Here is a 17316-nt window from a genome sequence, read left to right on the forward strand (position 1 = left end):
AGGATATACACAAACACTGTCCTCTGATATTGATGGAGGATATACACAAACACTGCCCTCTGATATTGATGGAGGATATACACAAACACTGCCCTCTGATATTGATGGAGGATATACACAAACACTGTCCTCTGATATTGATGGAGGATATACACAAACACTGTCCTCTGATATTGATGGAGGATATACACAAACACTGTCCTCTGATATTGATGGAGGATATACACAAACACTGTCCTCTGATATTGATGGAGGATATACACAAACACTGTCCTCTGATATTGATGGAGGATATACACAAACACTGTCCTCTGATATTGATGGAGGATATACACAAACACTGCCCTCTGATATTGATGGAGGATATACACAAACACTGCCCTCTGATATTGATGGAGGATATACACAAACACTGTCCTCTGATATTGATGGAGGATATACACAAACAAACACTGTCCTCTGATATTGATGCAATAACAGAGTTTTTCTTTGGAACCATCTTTATTAGAACAAAGTTCTAAAGGGGAAAGAGGGTGAGTCTATCCCAAACGCACTTTACGACTGTTGACGAAGTCCGACACCTTCACCATCCCATCACGCGCCTTCCTGAGAGACAGACAGACAGTCAGAGATACACACATTTTGTGTGAAGTCAATTTTATTTCTCACACCTGTGTCTCCTGGTACTTGACAGCTTTTGTTTTCACTGTGTAGCTGCTGTGTAGTTGTGTAGTTGTTGTGTAGTTGTGTCTCTGTGTAGTTGTTGTGTCTCTGTTAAGTTGTTGTGTAGTTGTTTTGCAGCTGTGTAGTTTTTTTGTTGCTGTGTTGTTGTGTAGTTGTATAGCTGTGTAGCTGTGTTGTTTTTCGTGTAGTTGTGTAACTGTTACAACTCACGCCTGAGCCTCCAAGTAGGTAATGGTTCGGTCTATCTGGGCCTGGGACACCTCTTTGTCCACCGCTGCCAGGTAGAGGTAAAGGAAGCGGAAGGTCTCGAAGGGGACGCAGGCGTCTGGGGGCTTACACGAGCTGTCTGAGTTCAGGATGTACAGCGCGTGGGTCATGGCGTTCTTGATCGTCTGCCAGAGAGAAGTCAGAGGTCACCAAGATAACGGGCCCAAAGGTAATTTGATAATGTCTGTATGTTATTAAGTGTGTGTGTGTGTGCACCGTGCATGCATGAGTGTGTGCTTGCATGCGTGCACCATATCATATGTACCCCTCCCAGATAGCTGCAGCCCAGGGCGAAGAATTTTATCCAGTCGAGTTGGTCTCCGAAGCAGCCCACTGTCATGATGTGTCTGAGAAGGTCGTCAGCCAATCCTAACGACCGCCACAGCTTGCTCACATCCTTCTTACTGACTGTGCCATTCTTATGTAGCTGGGAAGGGGAAGGGGGGAGAGAAGGGGGTAGGGAGACGGGGACAGAGAGAGAGAGGGTTCACGTTTATGTGTGTATGTGTGTGTGTGTGTGTGCACACGGGTGAGTCATGCATGTGTGTGTCTAGCTGTGGTGTGTTTGTGTGTGTGGCCCAGTACCTTTTCGTGCATTGTGGTGAGTACCTCAGGTGTGAGGTCCATGGTGTTGGGGTTTACCACTTTGTCTGGTGTCCTGTTCACAGGTAACGTCTTCCCCTGGACCAGAGCACTGAAGTACCTGTAGCAGACATGTATACCAGCACAATACTGGGTTTAATACAGCAGGAATCCTGGTCTTGGAGGACTGTAGTGAATGTATGCAGGCATATATTCCACACAGTTCAGCTACAACTGACCTTAGATCAGTGGACTTCGTCCCCTATGGGCCCTGGTCAAAAGTAGTGCACTATGTAATGAATAGGGTTCCATTTGGGAAGCAGACGAGGTCAAGGGCCAACTTTCATCCTTCTCCTCTCAGAAGCTACAATACTAAACTGACCTTGGATCAGTGGCTAGGCATAACTTCAAGCTACTCACAGTGTGGCCCATTCCAGCAGGTCTTCAGGTTGTGTCAGGATGGCGTCCTTGGTGAACTGCTTCAGAATGCCGGGGAGCTCTGGAGGGATGACCACTGTTTTACCTGTGTGAGACATTCTAAACCCAGAATGGGAACCAGTGGCAACAAAAACACCTGTATGGTGAAAAGAAAATGGTATTTTAACCTCATTCTTGCAATATCTGCCTGACTCTAAAATAAAAATGTTATAGGCCCAATGCAGTCATTTTTAAGTCAATATGAAATAAATTATTGTTAACAATGAAGTACCGTACTGTAAAAGATTTATATTAAAATCAGCCGAAGGGCTTTTATTTATTTTAAATATTTTCTACATGTAGAATAATAGTGAAAACATAAAAACTATGAAATAACACATATGGAATCGTATAGTAACCAAAAAACTGTTAAACAAATCAAAATATATTTTATATTTGAGAATCTTCAAATAGCCACCCTTTGCCTTGACAGCTTTGCACATTCATGGCATTCTCTCAACCAGTTTCACCTGGAATTCTTTTCCAACAGTCTTGAAGGAGTTCACACATATGCTGAGCACTTGTTGGCTGCTTTTCCTTCACTCAGCGGTCCGACTCATCCCAAACCATCTCAATTAGTTTGAGGTCGAGGGTTTGTGGAGGCCAGGTCATCTGATGCAGCACTCCATCACTCTCCTTCTTGGTAAAATAGCCCTTACACAGCCAGGAGGTGTGTTGGGTCATTGTCCTGTTGATAAACAAATGATAGTCCCACTAAGCCCAAACCAGATGGGATGGCGTATCGCTGCAGAATGCTGTGGTAGCCATGCTGGTTAAGTGTGTCACCACCAAAGCACCCTCACACTATAACACCTCCTGCTCCATGCTTTACGGTGGGAAATACACATGCAGAGATCATCCGTTCACCCACACAGCGTCTCACAAAGACACGGCGGTTGGAACCAAAAATCTTCAATTTGTACACCAGACCAAGGGACAAATTTCCACCAGTCTAATGTGCATTGCTCGTGTTTCTTGGCCCAAGCAGGTCTCTTATTATTGGTGTCCTTTACTAGTGGTTTCTTTGCAGCAGTCTCCTGTAAACAGTTGAGGTTGAGATGTGTCTGTTCCTTGAACACTGTGAAGCATTTATTAGGACAGCAATTTCTGAGGCTGGTAACTCTAATAAACTCTGCAGCAGAGGTAACTCTGGGTCTTCCATTCCTGTGGCGGTCCTCGTGAAAGCCAGTTTCATCATAGCGCTTGATGGTTTTTGCGACTGGACTTGGAGAAACTTTCAAAGTTCTTTACATTTTCTGTATTGTCTGACCTACATGTTTTAAACAATGATGGACTATAGTTTCTCTTTGCTTATTTGAACTGTTCTTGACATAATATGGACTTGGTCTTTTACCAAAAAGGGCAATCTCTGTATACCACCCATACCATGTCACAACACAACTGGTTGGCTCAAATGCATTAAGAAGGAAAGAAATTCCACAAATTAACTTTAAGAAGGCACATCTGTTAATTGAAATGCATTCCAGGTGACGACCTCATGACGACTGCTGGTTGAGAGAATGCCAAGAGTGTGCAAAGCTGTAATCAGGGAAACGGCTATTTGAAGAATCTCAAATATTAAATATATTTTGATTTGTTAAATACTTTTTTGGTTACTACATGATTCCATATGTGTTATTTCATAGTTTTGATTTCTTCACTATTATTCTACAACGTAGAAAATGTTAAGAATAAAGAAAAACACTTGAATGAGGAGGTGTTCTAAAAGTTTTGACTGGTAGTGTAGCTTTTTACCCCAAAAAATATTTTAAAAGCAAGAATTTAGCTAGGAATGTCTGAGTGGAGAGGGTAACGCTGAATAGTGAGGTTTGGAACTCCCGCATGATGATGTCAACATGGAAAACCGAAACTCCCGCCTATGCAAACCACCTGATTAGAAGGTCCTATGTAGACTGTATATTCAATAAGCAACTATCAGGAAATAACACCGATACAAAAAAGCTCACTTTACAGTGTTAGTTTCATCAGCTGTTGTACATTATTATATAAAATACAGGAAAACTGAATTTGGACTGCACTGGGCCTTTTAAATGGCAGGCCTATAGCCCACTAATAACTGTGGATTCATTTATGAAAACCATGTAAATCAATTAAATAATTAACCTGTAAAAGACGGTGCAGTTCTCTGCGCTTGATCAGACGATGTAAACGCTGTGATAGCGGGAAGGACAGTAGCAGGTGATGCGCCGGTTATTTTGTATCAGTTTGTGATTCCCGCGTAACAGACGGCAATTGTGACGTCACAGTGTGTGAGTCCTGGGTGTGTGAAATGAAAAATAACTAATGTCCGCACGGGGGCGACATTTCCTCATGTTTTATCATTTGCAGCTCTCGACAGACATTTATGGGACATTTTCGCAGTAGAATAGTAGTTGATCTATACGAGACGATAGTTTACCTTGAGTCATTCTACCTATAATCGAATAGTAGGGCTATATAACTTTCCTAAGATAAATTAGTTAAACTAAAAGTGATATCCGATATGCCAACATTCCCTTTAACCTTTTATATTTTATATTTGACAGACATGAATCATCATGTACATCCATATTATAAAGCAGTGATAGATTTCATTAAAAAGGCTAAATGTAGAAGGGAAGGGAGAGATAGATGGGGCACGTGTGCGCCTGCTTGCTTGCATTTGTGTGAGTCACAGGAGGTTGGTGGCACCTTAGATGGGGAGGAAGGGCTTGTGGTAATGGCTGAAGCTGAGTCAGTGGCGATTTTAGCATGTAAATCATGGTGGGGCAAAATCCCCAAACCAATTTTAGATGCATACCAGCAAAGCCACTGCACAACACTAAACAATATATTAATTGCACAATAACGGTGACAAACAGAGCCCACAAACTGTTAGGGCCTACATAAAGCTGTCCCGACACGGAGCTTTGTTTTCAGCACCATGGAGTGAATCCTTACCACCGCTACACCTGGCTATCAGTGGAGCCTTGTCTGGCTGCGAAATAGTTCATTCAGCCCCATTTACTCCCTTTTATCAAACATAGCTGATATGGCTGACATGCTTAATCAAATGTGGTTTCTACTGACAGCAGAGATGTAAAAACTATGGCATAAGGGAACGACAAACGGATAAGAGGCAATCCCTAATTTCGATTAAGACATTAATGAGCGAGCGAGGACGGACGTAGTCAATATCACTATTTGTCCAACACTTTTGAAATGTACAGCGCCAGAATTCAGAACATAGGCTGTTCTTACAGTATTCTCCCTGTACACCAAGTCAGAACCAAAGGATAAATAAATGGGGCATTTAAGCAGCAAATGAAAGCTCTTGCAATATTCAATAATTACATTTCTCTAAAACAGGCTATAGGCTACATGTGCAACACCAAGTCAGAACAGTAGGCAAAGTTATGAGGGGGAAAGGGACAAAATCATTAGGGTGAGACACATGGGCTACTAACAGCTTACGACACAACACACACTTAGTATTACTTTCTTAGCTACATTATACATATCTCCCTGGCATATTACGTAATTTATGCAGCAGCATACAGGACATTTTTTGACACACCTTGTTGTGCTGTGCTCACTTGAACAGGAAGGTGGTGCGGCGGTCCCTCTTGAGGGTAAATTTTGTCAGCAAAGTCTGGAATTCTCTGGATTTATGGTGCTTTCAAGACAACTTGGAACTCTGAAAAAAAAGGTTGAATCATGACGACGTCAGTGATCTTCATGTCGGAGCTGTCACACCCTGATCTGTTTCACCTGTCTTGTGCTTCCCCTCCAGGTGTCGCACATCTTCCCCATTATCCCCTGTGCATTTATACCTGTGTTCTCTGTTTGTCCGTTGCCAGTTTGTCCCATCAAGCCTACCAGTGGTTTTCCCCTACTCCTGTTTTTCTCTCTTGTCCCTGTTTTCTAGTTTTCCCAGTTTTGAACATTCTACCGGCCCTGAGCCTGCTTGCCGTTCTGTACCTTTCGGGCTCTGCTCTGAATTACTGACCTCTGCCTGCCCTGAGCCTGCCTGCCATGAGCCTGCCTGCCGTTCTGTACCTTTCGGACTCTGCTCTGAATTACTGACCTCTGCCTGCCCTGAGCCTGCCTGCCATTCTGTACCTTGTGACACTGCTCTGAATTACTGACCTCTGCCTGCCCTGAGCCTGCCTGCCATTCTGTACCTTGTGACACTGCTCTGGATTACTGACCTCTGTCTGCCCTGAGCCTGCCTGCCATTCTGTACCTTGTGACACTGCTCTGGTTTACTGACCTCTGTCTACCCTGAGCCTGCCTGCCATTCTGTACCTTGTGACACTGCTCTGGATTACTGACCTCTGTCTGCCCTGAGCCTGCCTGCCATTCTGTACCTTGTGACACTGCTCTGGATTACTGACCTCTGTCTGCCCTGAGCCTGCCTGCCATTCTGTACCTTGTGACACTGCTCTGGATTACTGACCTCTGTCTGCCCTGAGCCTGCCTGCCATTCTGTACCTTGTGACACTGCTCTGGATTACTGACCTCTGTCTGCCCTGAGCCTGCCTGCCATTCTGTACCTTGTGACACTGCTCTGGATTACTGACCTCTGTCTGCCCTGAGCCTGCCTGCCATTCTGTACCTTGTGACTCTGCTCTGGATTACTGACCTCTGTCTGCCCTGAGCCTGCCTGCCGTTCTGTACCTTGTGACACTGCTCTGGATTACTGACCTCTGTCTGCCCTGACCTCTGTCTGCCCTGACCTCTGTCTGCCCTGAGCCTGCCTGCCGTTCTGTACCTTGTGACACTGCTCTGGATTACTGACCTCTGTCTGCCCTGAGCCTGCCTGCCATTCTGTACCTTGTGACACTGCTCTGTCTGCCCTGACCTCTGTCTGCCCTGAGCCTGCCTGCCATTCTGTACCTTGTGACACTGCTCTGGATTACTGACCTCTGTCTGCCCTGAGCCTGCCTGCCATTCTGTACCTTGTGACACTGCTCTGTCTGCCCTGACCTCTGTCTGCCCTGACCACTGTCTGCCCTGACCTCTGTCTGCCCTGACCTCTGTCTGCCCTGAGCCTGCCTGCCATTCTGTACCTTGTGACACTGCTCTGGATTACTGACCTCTGCCTGCCCTGAGCCTGCCTGCCATTCTGTACCTTGTGACACTGCTCTGGATTACTGACCTCTGCCTGCCCTGAGCCTGCCTGCCATTCTGTACCTTGTGACACTGCTCTGGATTACTGACCTCTGCCTGCCCTGAGCCTGCCTGCCATTCTGTACCTTGTGACACTGCTATGGATTACTGACCTCTGTCTGCCCTGAGCCTGCCTGCCATTCTATACCTTGTGACACTGCTCTGGATTACTGACCTCTGTCTGACCTCTGTCTGCCCTGACCTCTGTCTGCCCTGAGCCTGCCTGCCGTTCTGTACCTTGTGACACTGCTCTGGATTACTGACCTCTGTCTGCCCTGAGCCTGCCTGCCCTGAGCCTGCCTGCCATTCTGTACCTTGTGACACTGCTCTGTCTGCCCTGACCTCTGTCTGCCCTGAGCCTGCCTGCCATTCTGTACCTTGTGACACTGCTCTGGATTACTGACCTCTGTCTGCCCTGAGCCTGCCTGCCATTCTGTACCTTGTGACACTGCTCTGTCTGCCCTGACCTCTGTCTGCCCTGACCTCTGTTTGCCCTGACCTCTGTCTGCCCTGACCTCTGTCTGCCCTGAGCCTTGACTTGTCGTTTGCCTGACCCATTTTTGTAATAAAGTTTTGTTACTTCGAACTGTCTGCATCTCGGTCTGATCTAGAAAGAGGCCGGAGTTCCCGACTTGGAATTCCGAGTTGGATGACTGTTCAAAACGTATTTTCCCAGTTGGAGCTCGTTTTTTCCAAGTTCTCAGTTGTCTTGAACTCACTGAAGTCTGAGATTTCCCAGTTCCTAGTTTCCAGTTGTTTTGAAGCAGCAGAAGTCATGCTGGATTGACAGCATGGCCAATGTATTCAACCTTTTCTGGCCCAAGGCATGAGAATGTTTATCCATTTCAGCTTGGAAAAGAGACCCTTAAACCCAAACCACACTCTCACTCCCACTGAATAGCAGGCCAGTGATTGCTTTGCAACACTTACAGTTAGCCACTGATTTGTTCCCAACCACTCATTGTTGAATTGGCTGATGAGCACCGATACATTTTATCTATCATTTCTCTTCATATGACAAGGATGGAAAAGTATTTGCCAGTAGATTGTCGACGTGATTCATGATGATGACTGCTTGTCCAGCTCGCTAGCTAAGATTTTGAAAGTATGTTGACATGATCAGTCCAATCAAAGCTACGGTAGATATAACGTGATTTGATGTCATTTTATCTGTGGCCGGTAACCTTGAGCCTTCTTGGATGGGCACTTCTAATGTAAATCTATGGCAGCACCCAAGGGGCTTGAATTTTCGAGCTCTCCCCATAGATTTTGCAGTGACGTTGTCCCCATGAGTGATAGAACACTGAGCCAATCACGGCGCTACTACAGAACATTACCAACCCCTACACTCCATATTTCGTTGGCTGCCCCTCCCACCACAACAGAAAGCACTGAGCTAGACTGAAACACCAGCATTTTGGAGCTGCTTTACTCGAGATAGTAAAAAAGAGACCATGTTTGTATGCGGCTTTATAAAGTCAATGATTTAAACAGGTGGGGCTCTTCCCCACCTGCCCTGAAGGACCTGGTTGCCACTGAGTGGTATGTTATCAAATACATCAAACACGTAGTTTCCAAGGTTTCCAGGTGTTTGATGCCATTCCATTAGCTCCATTCCAGCCATTATTATAAGCCGCCCCCCCCTCTGCAGCCTCCAATGGTGTGTGTGTGTGTGTGTGTGGAGATGAGAGGGAGGTTTGGTCTGTTGTTGGGAGGCGATAACAGTAGGTTACACAACCACAGCGGGCGACACATTGATGCTGAGGGTGTCACGGTTAATTGAGTGATGTCACCGGGAACGGTGTTTTTTTCTAGATAGGCGGTTACTGCTTTGATAAATAAGAGGAGGCGGGCTGGTGATGCAATAACCAAAGGGTAGCTTCTCTAGGCTATGCGATCAGCATCAAATATAGGCAGCTTGACCCCATTAAGATAGCCCCCTCTTCTCTAATCTGGGAAGAACAAAGCAAACCATGATGTTGCCATCGTCCTTGGTGTGTGAAGACTGGTGGATGAATGACGGCATAGATCGAGCGCATTGATTTTATAGTGCCTGCCAGTGAATAAGGGAAAGTCCCTCCTACAGTCAGGGCACAGCGATGATGTTCTTCTTGAATCACTTCAGGCAACGTATGTAGTCTATACTACGGGCCTGCCTCGCCTCCGGTTGCACGCGCCGTGCATGGACAGGCTCGGGACTGTCGGTGCTCATGCAGTCAGCTGAGCCCGAGCCATCTGCACCGGGTGCGTTTCGGTATAACGCTATTGTTAGATTGGTCGGTAGGTCGGTTGTAGTTGGCTAGTAATGGAGCATGCTGCACGAGCTTTCGCCTCGGTATTCGGTAGGCCTACTAGTCAACTACTGAACAAAAGCGCGCAAGGCGATACAGTGGGATATGATGTGATGTGATGCCGCGCAGGATCACGGCGACAGTAGCGGTGGAACGGGAATGCGCGCGACTACGGACGAGAATCGCTGCTAGGATACAGAAGAGAACATGGGGACGGGGCCGCGCGATGACTGACTGACTTTCTCCCCGTAACGACCATCTCTGCATACCGAGGGGTTCAAAAAAGGAAAGAAAAAAAGAACCGACCAGCCTCTTGTTGAAGGCGTGGAGGATCTATCGGAGAGGATGAATCCCGGGGACCCTGCCCAAACCGGACCCGGTGAAGCCGGTCAGGACGGGTTGGCTAAAGCAGGTGGGCAGGCTGGGTGTTAACGGCATCCCGTGCCGAGATCGATAATGAAAAGGGTGAAAAGGCTAAACCGGAGGGATTGGTCACAGCTGCCTGGCCCCGGGTATGGGTGGATGTAGCCTATCGTTACCGTGCAGGAATGTGCCTGTCCGTTACCGTGAGAAATAGCATTGGCAGAGCTGTATATTCAGCCCATTATAGAATTAGACTATTTCACCGCAGCGTGCATGGTCAGGGAGGACGAAGCATATATGTTGAGTTTTTGGTCAGTTTGTGTGATTGAGGATCCATCATGATCACTTGCTTTGGCGATGTAATCATGTTTCCCATGCCAATAAAACCTATTTAATTGAATTGAGAGAGACAGAGAGAGAGAGAGGGAGGACAGTAGCAGCATTGCCTATATATGTTCTATGTAGCTTGCAGCATTTGATCCGCGGTGTTATAAAACGATATCAATACAGACACACCCACATAATCTATGTGAACGTTTATTTGACCGTATTCTGTCTCTGATCTTTATACAATCCACAAACGGCCGAGCACAGGCCCGAGGCTTTTCGCCGTGATGTTAAATCGTCAGCACTTCCATTCATTCTCCCTGTGTGTGTAGTAAGCATGTACAGCTGCTATAGGCCACTGTATCGGAGAAAACATGTTACGGCAGCTGTGTGTGGACTAAGACACTAGCTACCGTTACACACACACACACACACACACACACATGATGATTATGCATGACTATCAGACATGAAATAAGGTGTGTGTTTGTGTGTGCGCTCTCTCTAGTGAGCATGGATGGCAGAGGTCCCAACTGGTCCACAGGGCTGCATCTAGTCTAAACAGGGGTCCTCTCCTAGTTTCCTCTCCTTTATCTACACTGATCTGAAGACACTGGACAACACACTGTGGTGGATGCCTCATCCCCTTGATTGGCCAAAAGGAGAGGACTACAGCCTAGTGAGGAATATAAGGGCTATGTCTCAATACTCTTAAATTGTTTCCTCTTCATGCCTCTTTTCGTCCATGATATCTTCTCCTTCATCAGAACTGACCTGAAAAACACAGGATGGGTGAAAGCAACATTGTTTCACGCCAGATGGAGGAAAAGAGATATTGAGAGGAAAAGGACTTAAGACTATTGAGATGCATCCCAGTAGGCTGTCTCATCCCAAGAGCTAGTAAGACATGGAGAGAAGGGAGGGAGAGGTTGTCACTCCCTCCCCTCCTCTCTCCCCCTCTTCCTCCCCTCCTCTCTCCTCCTCTGTGATCTGCTTCCCGGCTGCTACTCGCAATGATCAGTGAAGGGTTCCTCTTAATTTCTCTTCATTCCTCCTCTTCCTCTCAACGCTTCTCCCCCTCTCCCTCCCCTCCTCTCTCCCCCTCTCTCTCTCCTCCTCTCCTCCTCTCCCTCCACTCCTCTCTCCCCCTCTCCCTCCCCTCCTCTCTCCCCCTCTCCCTCCCCTCCTCTCTCCCCCTCTTCCTCCCCTCCTCTCTCCTCCTCTCCCTCCCCTCCTCTCTCCTCCTCTCCCTCCCCTCCTCTCTCCTCCTCTCCTCTCCCTCCCTTCCTCTCTCCTCCTCTCCCTCCCCTCCTCTCTCCTCCTCTTCCTCCCCTCCTCTCTCCTCCTCTTCCTCCCCTCCTCTCTCCTCCTCTCCCTCCCCTCCTCTCTCCTCCCCTTTCCTCCTAAGGTTATCATTTGTCCCTGTGCTGTGGGAATATTCAAACACAGCGGTGTGTTAATGCCCTGTTTATGCTCAGGATTAGGTGTCTCTCCCACTGAGATGGATAAACCTGCCTCAGTACAGACAGACACACACACACACACACACACACACACACACACACACACACACACACACACACACACACACACACACACACACACACACACACTACATCAATGGACCGACACAGAGGGGCCTACTCACCTTGGATACCAAGACTGCATCCCAAATGGCACCCTATTCCCTTTTATAGTGCACTGCCTTTGACCAGGGCCTATAGCGCTCTCATCAAAAGTAGTGCACTATATAGGGAATAGGGTGCCATTTGGGATGCAGCCCCAAAGGATTTCTTGGTGCACACTCCCCTTGCTCAGTCTTCTGTGCCTTTAGCATGCTAGTGTTATAATCATGCTGGTGATATGTAATTCATGGTGAATGAGTGCCATTATGGCCCATTCCAAGATGACTGACACACACACACACACACACCACACACACACACTCTTCTGGGAAGGCGTTTCACTGTGTTAGAACACTGCTACTGGGACTTGCTTCCATTCAGCCACAAGAACAATATTGAGGTCGGGCACTGATGTTGGGCGATAAGGCCTGGCTCGCAGTCGGCGTTCCAATTCATCCCAAAGGTGTTCGATGGAGGCAAGTTTTTCCACACCGATCTCGACAAACCATTTCTGTATGGACCTCGCTTTATGCCCGGGGGGCTTTGTCATTCTGGAACAGAAACGGGCCGTCCCCAATCTGTTGCCACAAAGTTGGAAGCACAGAATTGTCTAGAATATCAATGTATGCTGTAGCGTTAAGATTTCCCTTCACTGGAACTAAGTGGCCTATCCTGAACTGTGAAAAACAGCCCCAGAACATTATTCCTCCTCAACCAAACTTTACAGTTGGCACTATGCAGGTCGGGGCAGGTCGTGTTTTCCTGGCATTGCTTTCTACTTTTAACCCAAAAACATGAGGCATGTTGCTTTTCCTGACCTATCTACGAGAGGGAGGGGCTACAGGTTAGCAAAGAGTTAAGTTTTATTAGAAATGAAGAACAAGTGTGTAAGACCAGATACACAAACAGACAGGAGAGAGTACTAGGGGCCATGAAGAGAAGTGTCCAGATTCCGTACAGCAGAGCAAAACCCCCCAAAACAAACCAAAGAAATACTTGGCATTGTCATGGTGATCTTTGGCTGGTGTGCGGCTGCTCGGCCATGAAACCCATTCATGAAGTTCCCGACTAACAGTTATTGTGCTGACGTTGCTTCCAGAGGCAGTTTGGAACTCGGTAGTGTCAACTGAGGACAGATGATTTTTACACACTTCAGCACTCGGTGGTCCCGTTCTCTGAGCTTGTGTGGCCTACCACTTTGCGGCTGAGCCGTTGTTGATCCTAGACGTTTCCACTACACAATAACAGCACTTACAATTGACCGGGGCAGGTGGTATACTATCACGGTGCCACGTTGAAAGTCACTGAGCTGTTCAGGAAGGCCATTCTACTGCCAATGTTTGTCTATGGAGATTGCATGGCGGTGTGCTCAATTTTATACACCTTACAGCAACGGGTGTGGCTGAAATAACCAAATCCACTAATTTGAAGGTGTGTCCACATACGTTTGTATATACAGTGTATATAGAGCATTCAGAGCCTCTCTGTCTGGGGGTACACCATGGTGGTGATGAATGCACTGCAGTGTTGTCTATAAACTGCTTAGGAATAGTGTGTGTCTGTGTGTGTGTGTCTGTGTGTCTGTGTGTGTTTTATTCTCAATCTCGTAGTGTAGTTGTAATCTGTGTTGCGGTGGTGCGCTGTCTGTGGCCTGGCCTGCTCTTTCGTGTGACCAGCCTGGTCTGTTTAGCCGTGTGTGTGTCAGATTCTCTTGTGATACACAGAGTAGTAGTAATCCGCCTTCGGCTGCACACCGTCTGGCTGTCTGTCTGCGTGCGGTGTGTGTGTGGTTGTACAAGCAATGCTCTTTTAGTCTTGCAGGGTAAACATCTGGCAGCACGGTTACAGAGCCAGCGTGACTAGGCGTTAGCACCTGCCGTTTTCAGAGGGGAATAGAAAACATATAAATGCAAAGATGAAGATATGAAACAGTCTTGTTAATCTTCCACTTTACCTGAAGATGTTAAATCCTGCCCTGTCTGCCTGTTATATGGAACGTATTGGTGTGTGTGATGTTTCCAGTCACCGGCTGGCAGCCGCAGGGAGTTATTAGTCTTGGTGTGTGTGTGTGTGTTTGCATGTGTATGTGTGTATGTATGTGTGTGTGCGTGTGTACATGTGTGTGTGTTTGGATGTGTGTGATAAACAGCGCGTCGGTTGGTTTGGTACAATTATTTTATTTCTACTTCCTGCCACTCCCTGGAGTTCTGTGTTACAGGAAGTCTGGAGTGCCACGCTTCCTGTCACATTAGTTTCCTCTTCCTGTCCTTCACTCCTTCATGTTCATTTCTTTGTGCTTCCTCTTTCCATCGTTTTCATGGGTGAATTCACAATCGATAAGGAGAAGCCAAAACATCTGTAACACACATGTACGCACAAAAGCATGCACACACACGCACGCACACACACACACACACACACACACATAAACCTTTCAACAAACACAACATTCAGCAAGCTATTTCCTCCATTCTGTCACAAAATGTTTCATCACAATGACATTCAATGACATTCTAATGTGGACTAGAATGTTATTGTCTTGGACACACACACACACACATACACACACACATATACACACACACACACACACACACACACACACACACACACACACACACACACACACACACACACACACACACACACACACACACACACACACACACACAACAACTACACACACATACATACACACACACACACATACACACACATACACACACACATTTACACACACATATACACATATACACACACACAAACACACACACACAACAACTACACACACATACATACACACACACACATACACATACATACACACACACACACCACACCTACACACACACCTACTATACATACACACACACAACTACACACACACACACATACATACACACACACACATGCATACACACACACACATTTACACACACATTTACACACACACGTGAGGGTTTGCTTGCAGAGCAAAATAACAGTATACAGTGAGAGAATAACCTCTTAGTGACGTGGAAAGGTCAGCTAGACCCCTTGAGCTACATACTCTAACATCCCTCCCTCCCTCCAACGTTGCCCTTCATCCCTTTCTCTCTGTCATCCATTGCTACCCCTACCCTTTCCAAATACTGTACACACACACACAGCCTGAGGAAAGGCAGGTGAGAAGGTTTGTCCCTTCACTCTACTTCCTCTGGTACTGTATGGGAGACTGCAGAGCCACACACACACACACACACACACACACACACACACACACGCACACACGCATGCACTCACGCACACGCGCGCGCGCGCACACACACAGAAACACACACACGCACGCACACACAGACACACACAGACACACACGCACACGCACACAAGTGCTCCAGCTTACACTAACACAGACACATGTCCCCTCTGCAAACATCCCCCTACCTCTGTCCCTGCCCTATGCCCCAGTGCCCCAGCTGTTCCAGTCAGGATTATACCCACATCAGATTACACTAACAGGCCTAAACACCAGATGGGTTTTGTCTGCTGTCTACATGCTGTCACAGCAACCTATACACACCACATACACACAATCACAACACACACACATTTATTTACAGTCATTTAATGTGATAGTGTCATTACAGCCTGCTGCTCAAACCCTAGTTCTTTCTCTCCCTCCGTTTCCAGGGGAGATTGTTGTTGATGTGGCTGTTCATTTGTGATCGAGGAACTAAGTAGTGTTTACAGGAATATTTGAAATGTAACTATATCTCTATATCACCTTGTCTGCCCCCCCTCATTCTCTTTTCTCTCTGTCTCCCCCTCTCCTCCCTCTCTCTCTTCTCTCCCTCACCCCCTCCTCCCTCTCTCTCTTCTCTCCCTCTCCCCCTCCTCCCTCTCTCTCTTCTCTCCCTCACCCCCTCCTCCCTCTCTCTCTTCACTAGGGGGTGCGCAGGGGGAGGGGGTGAGAGCGGTGGATGTGCTGACAGTTCTGAGGGAAAAAGTGGCCTTTGTTTCAGGTGAGTTGAGTACGGCCCTGTCCCATTTTGTTCCCTAGTCTCTTTTCCAAGCTCCCTCTATCCCCTTGCTCCATTTAGTTCCCTTGTTACGTTCCCTTGTCCCTTCACCTAACTCCTTACCCTTGTCCGACCAAGCCCCTCCCCTAGGCTGACACGGTATATGTCCTAGTTGAGTGTCTTGGTTCAAAACCTCTCTGGTAATGATGTGTTATGTTGCTTTTTGATGATGTCACTGTCCCAGGGGGCAGGGACAAGAGAGGCGGGCCCATCCTCACCTTCCCAGCGCGGACCAATCATGACCGAGTGAAACAGGAGGATCTAAGCAGACTGGTCACCTATCTGTCCACCATACCCAGGTAACACTCCTTCTATCACTTTATCTCTCTATCTGTCCACCGTACCCAGGTAACACTTCTATCACTTTATCTCTCTATCTGTCCACCGTACCCAGGTAACACTTCTATCACTTTATCTCTCTATCTGTCCACCATACCCAGGTAACACTCCTTCTTATCACTTTATCTCTCTATCTGTCCACCATACCCAGGTAACACTTCTATCACTTTATCTCTCTATCTGTCCACCATACCCAGGTAACACTCCTTCTATCACTTTATCTCTCTATCTGTCCACCATACCCAGGTAACACTCATTCTATCACTTTATCTCTCTATCTGTCCACCATACCCAGGTAACACTCCTTCTATCACTTTATCTCTCTATCTGTCCACCATACCCAGGTAACACTCCTTCTATCACTTTATCTCTCTATCTGTCCACCATACCCAGGTAACACTCCTTCTATCACTTTATCTCTCTATCTGTCCACCATACCCAGGTAACACTCCTTCTATCACTTTATCTCACTATCTGTCCACCATACCCAGGTAACACTCCTTCTATCACTTTATCTCTCTATCTGTCCACCATACCCAGGTAACACTCCTTCTATCACTTTATCTCTCTATCTGTCCACCGTACCCAGGTAACACTCCTTCTATCACTTTATCTCTCTATCTGTCCACCATACCCAGGTAACACTCCTTCTATCACTTTATCTCTCTATCTGTCCACCACCTTATCTCTATAGCATCATCCCTGTATTACACCGTCAGTGTATTATCTCTATAGCATCATCCCTGTATCACACTGTCAGTGTATTATCTCTTTAGCATCAGCATCATCCCTGTATCACACTGTCAGTGTATTATCTCTATAGCATCATCCCTGTATCACACTGTCAGTGTATTATCTCTATAGCATCATCCCTGTATCACACCGTCAGTGTATTATCTATATTGCATCATCCCTGTATCACACTGTCAGTGTATTATCTCTATAGCATCATCCCTGTATCACACCGTCAGTGTATTATCTCTATAGCATTATCCCTGTATCACACCGTCAGTGTATTATCTCTATAGCATCATCCCTGTATCACACCGTCAGTGTATTATCTCTATAGCCTCATCCCTGTATCACACTGTCAGTGTATTATCTCTATAGCATCATCCCTGTATCACACCGTCAGTGTATTATCTCTATAGC

The 17316-nt window shown here is 46.8% G+C and overlaps 2 protein-coding genes across 2 annotated transcripts in view; one reads left to right on the forward strand and one right to left on the reverse strand.

Annotated features, from left to right (window-relative positions):
• Positions 1-485: 485 nt before the first annotated feature.
• On the reverse strand, positions 486-4213 carry LOC116374134 (ropporin-1-like). Its single transcript, XM_031823939.1, has 6 exons — positions 4135-4213; positions 1954-2107; positions 1537-1654; positions 1217-1378; positions 895-1076; positions 486-606 (listed from the first exon to the last, which is right to left on the reverse strand). The coding sequence occupies exons 2-6, from the start codon at positions 2067-2069 to the stop codon at positions 540-542; spliced, it is 645 nt and encodes a 214-aa protein (XP_031679799.1). The 5' UTR covers positions 2070-2107; positions 4135-4213; the 3' UTR covers positions 486-539.
• Positions 4214-9054: 4841 nt separating this feature from the next.
• Positions 9055-17316, forward strand: part of LOC109886962 (kalirin-like) — a 74134-nt gene continuing 65872 nt past the window's right edge. The window contains 3 exon segments of the mRNA XM_031823940.1: positions 9055-9864; positions 15694-15768; positions 16010-16124. Of these exon segments, the coding sequence (XP_031679800.1) occupies positions 9798-9864; positions 15694-15768; positions 16010-16124 (257 nt within the window). The 5' untranslated portion in view covers positions 9055-9797.

Source organism: Oncorhynchus kisutch, linkage group LG5 (genome assembly GCF_002021735.2).
Source record: "Oncorhynchus kisutch isolate 150728-3 linkage group LG5, Okis_V2, whole genome shotgun sequence".
NCBI classification, from domain to species: Eukaryota; Metazoa; Chordata; class Actinopteri; order Salmoniformes; family Salmonidae; genus Oncorhynchus; species Oncorhynchus kisutch.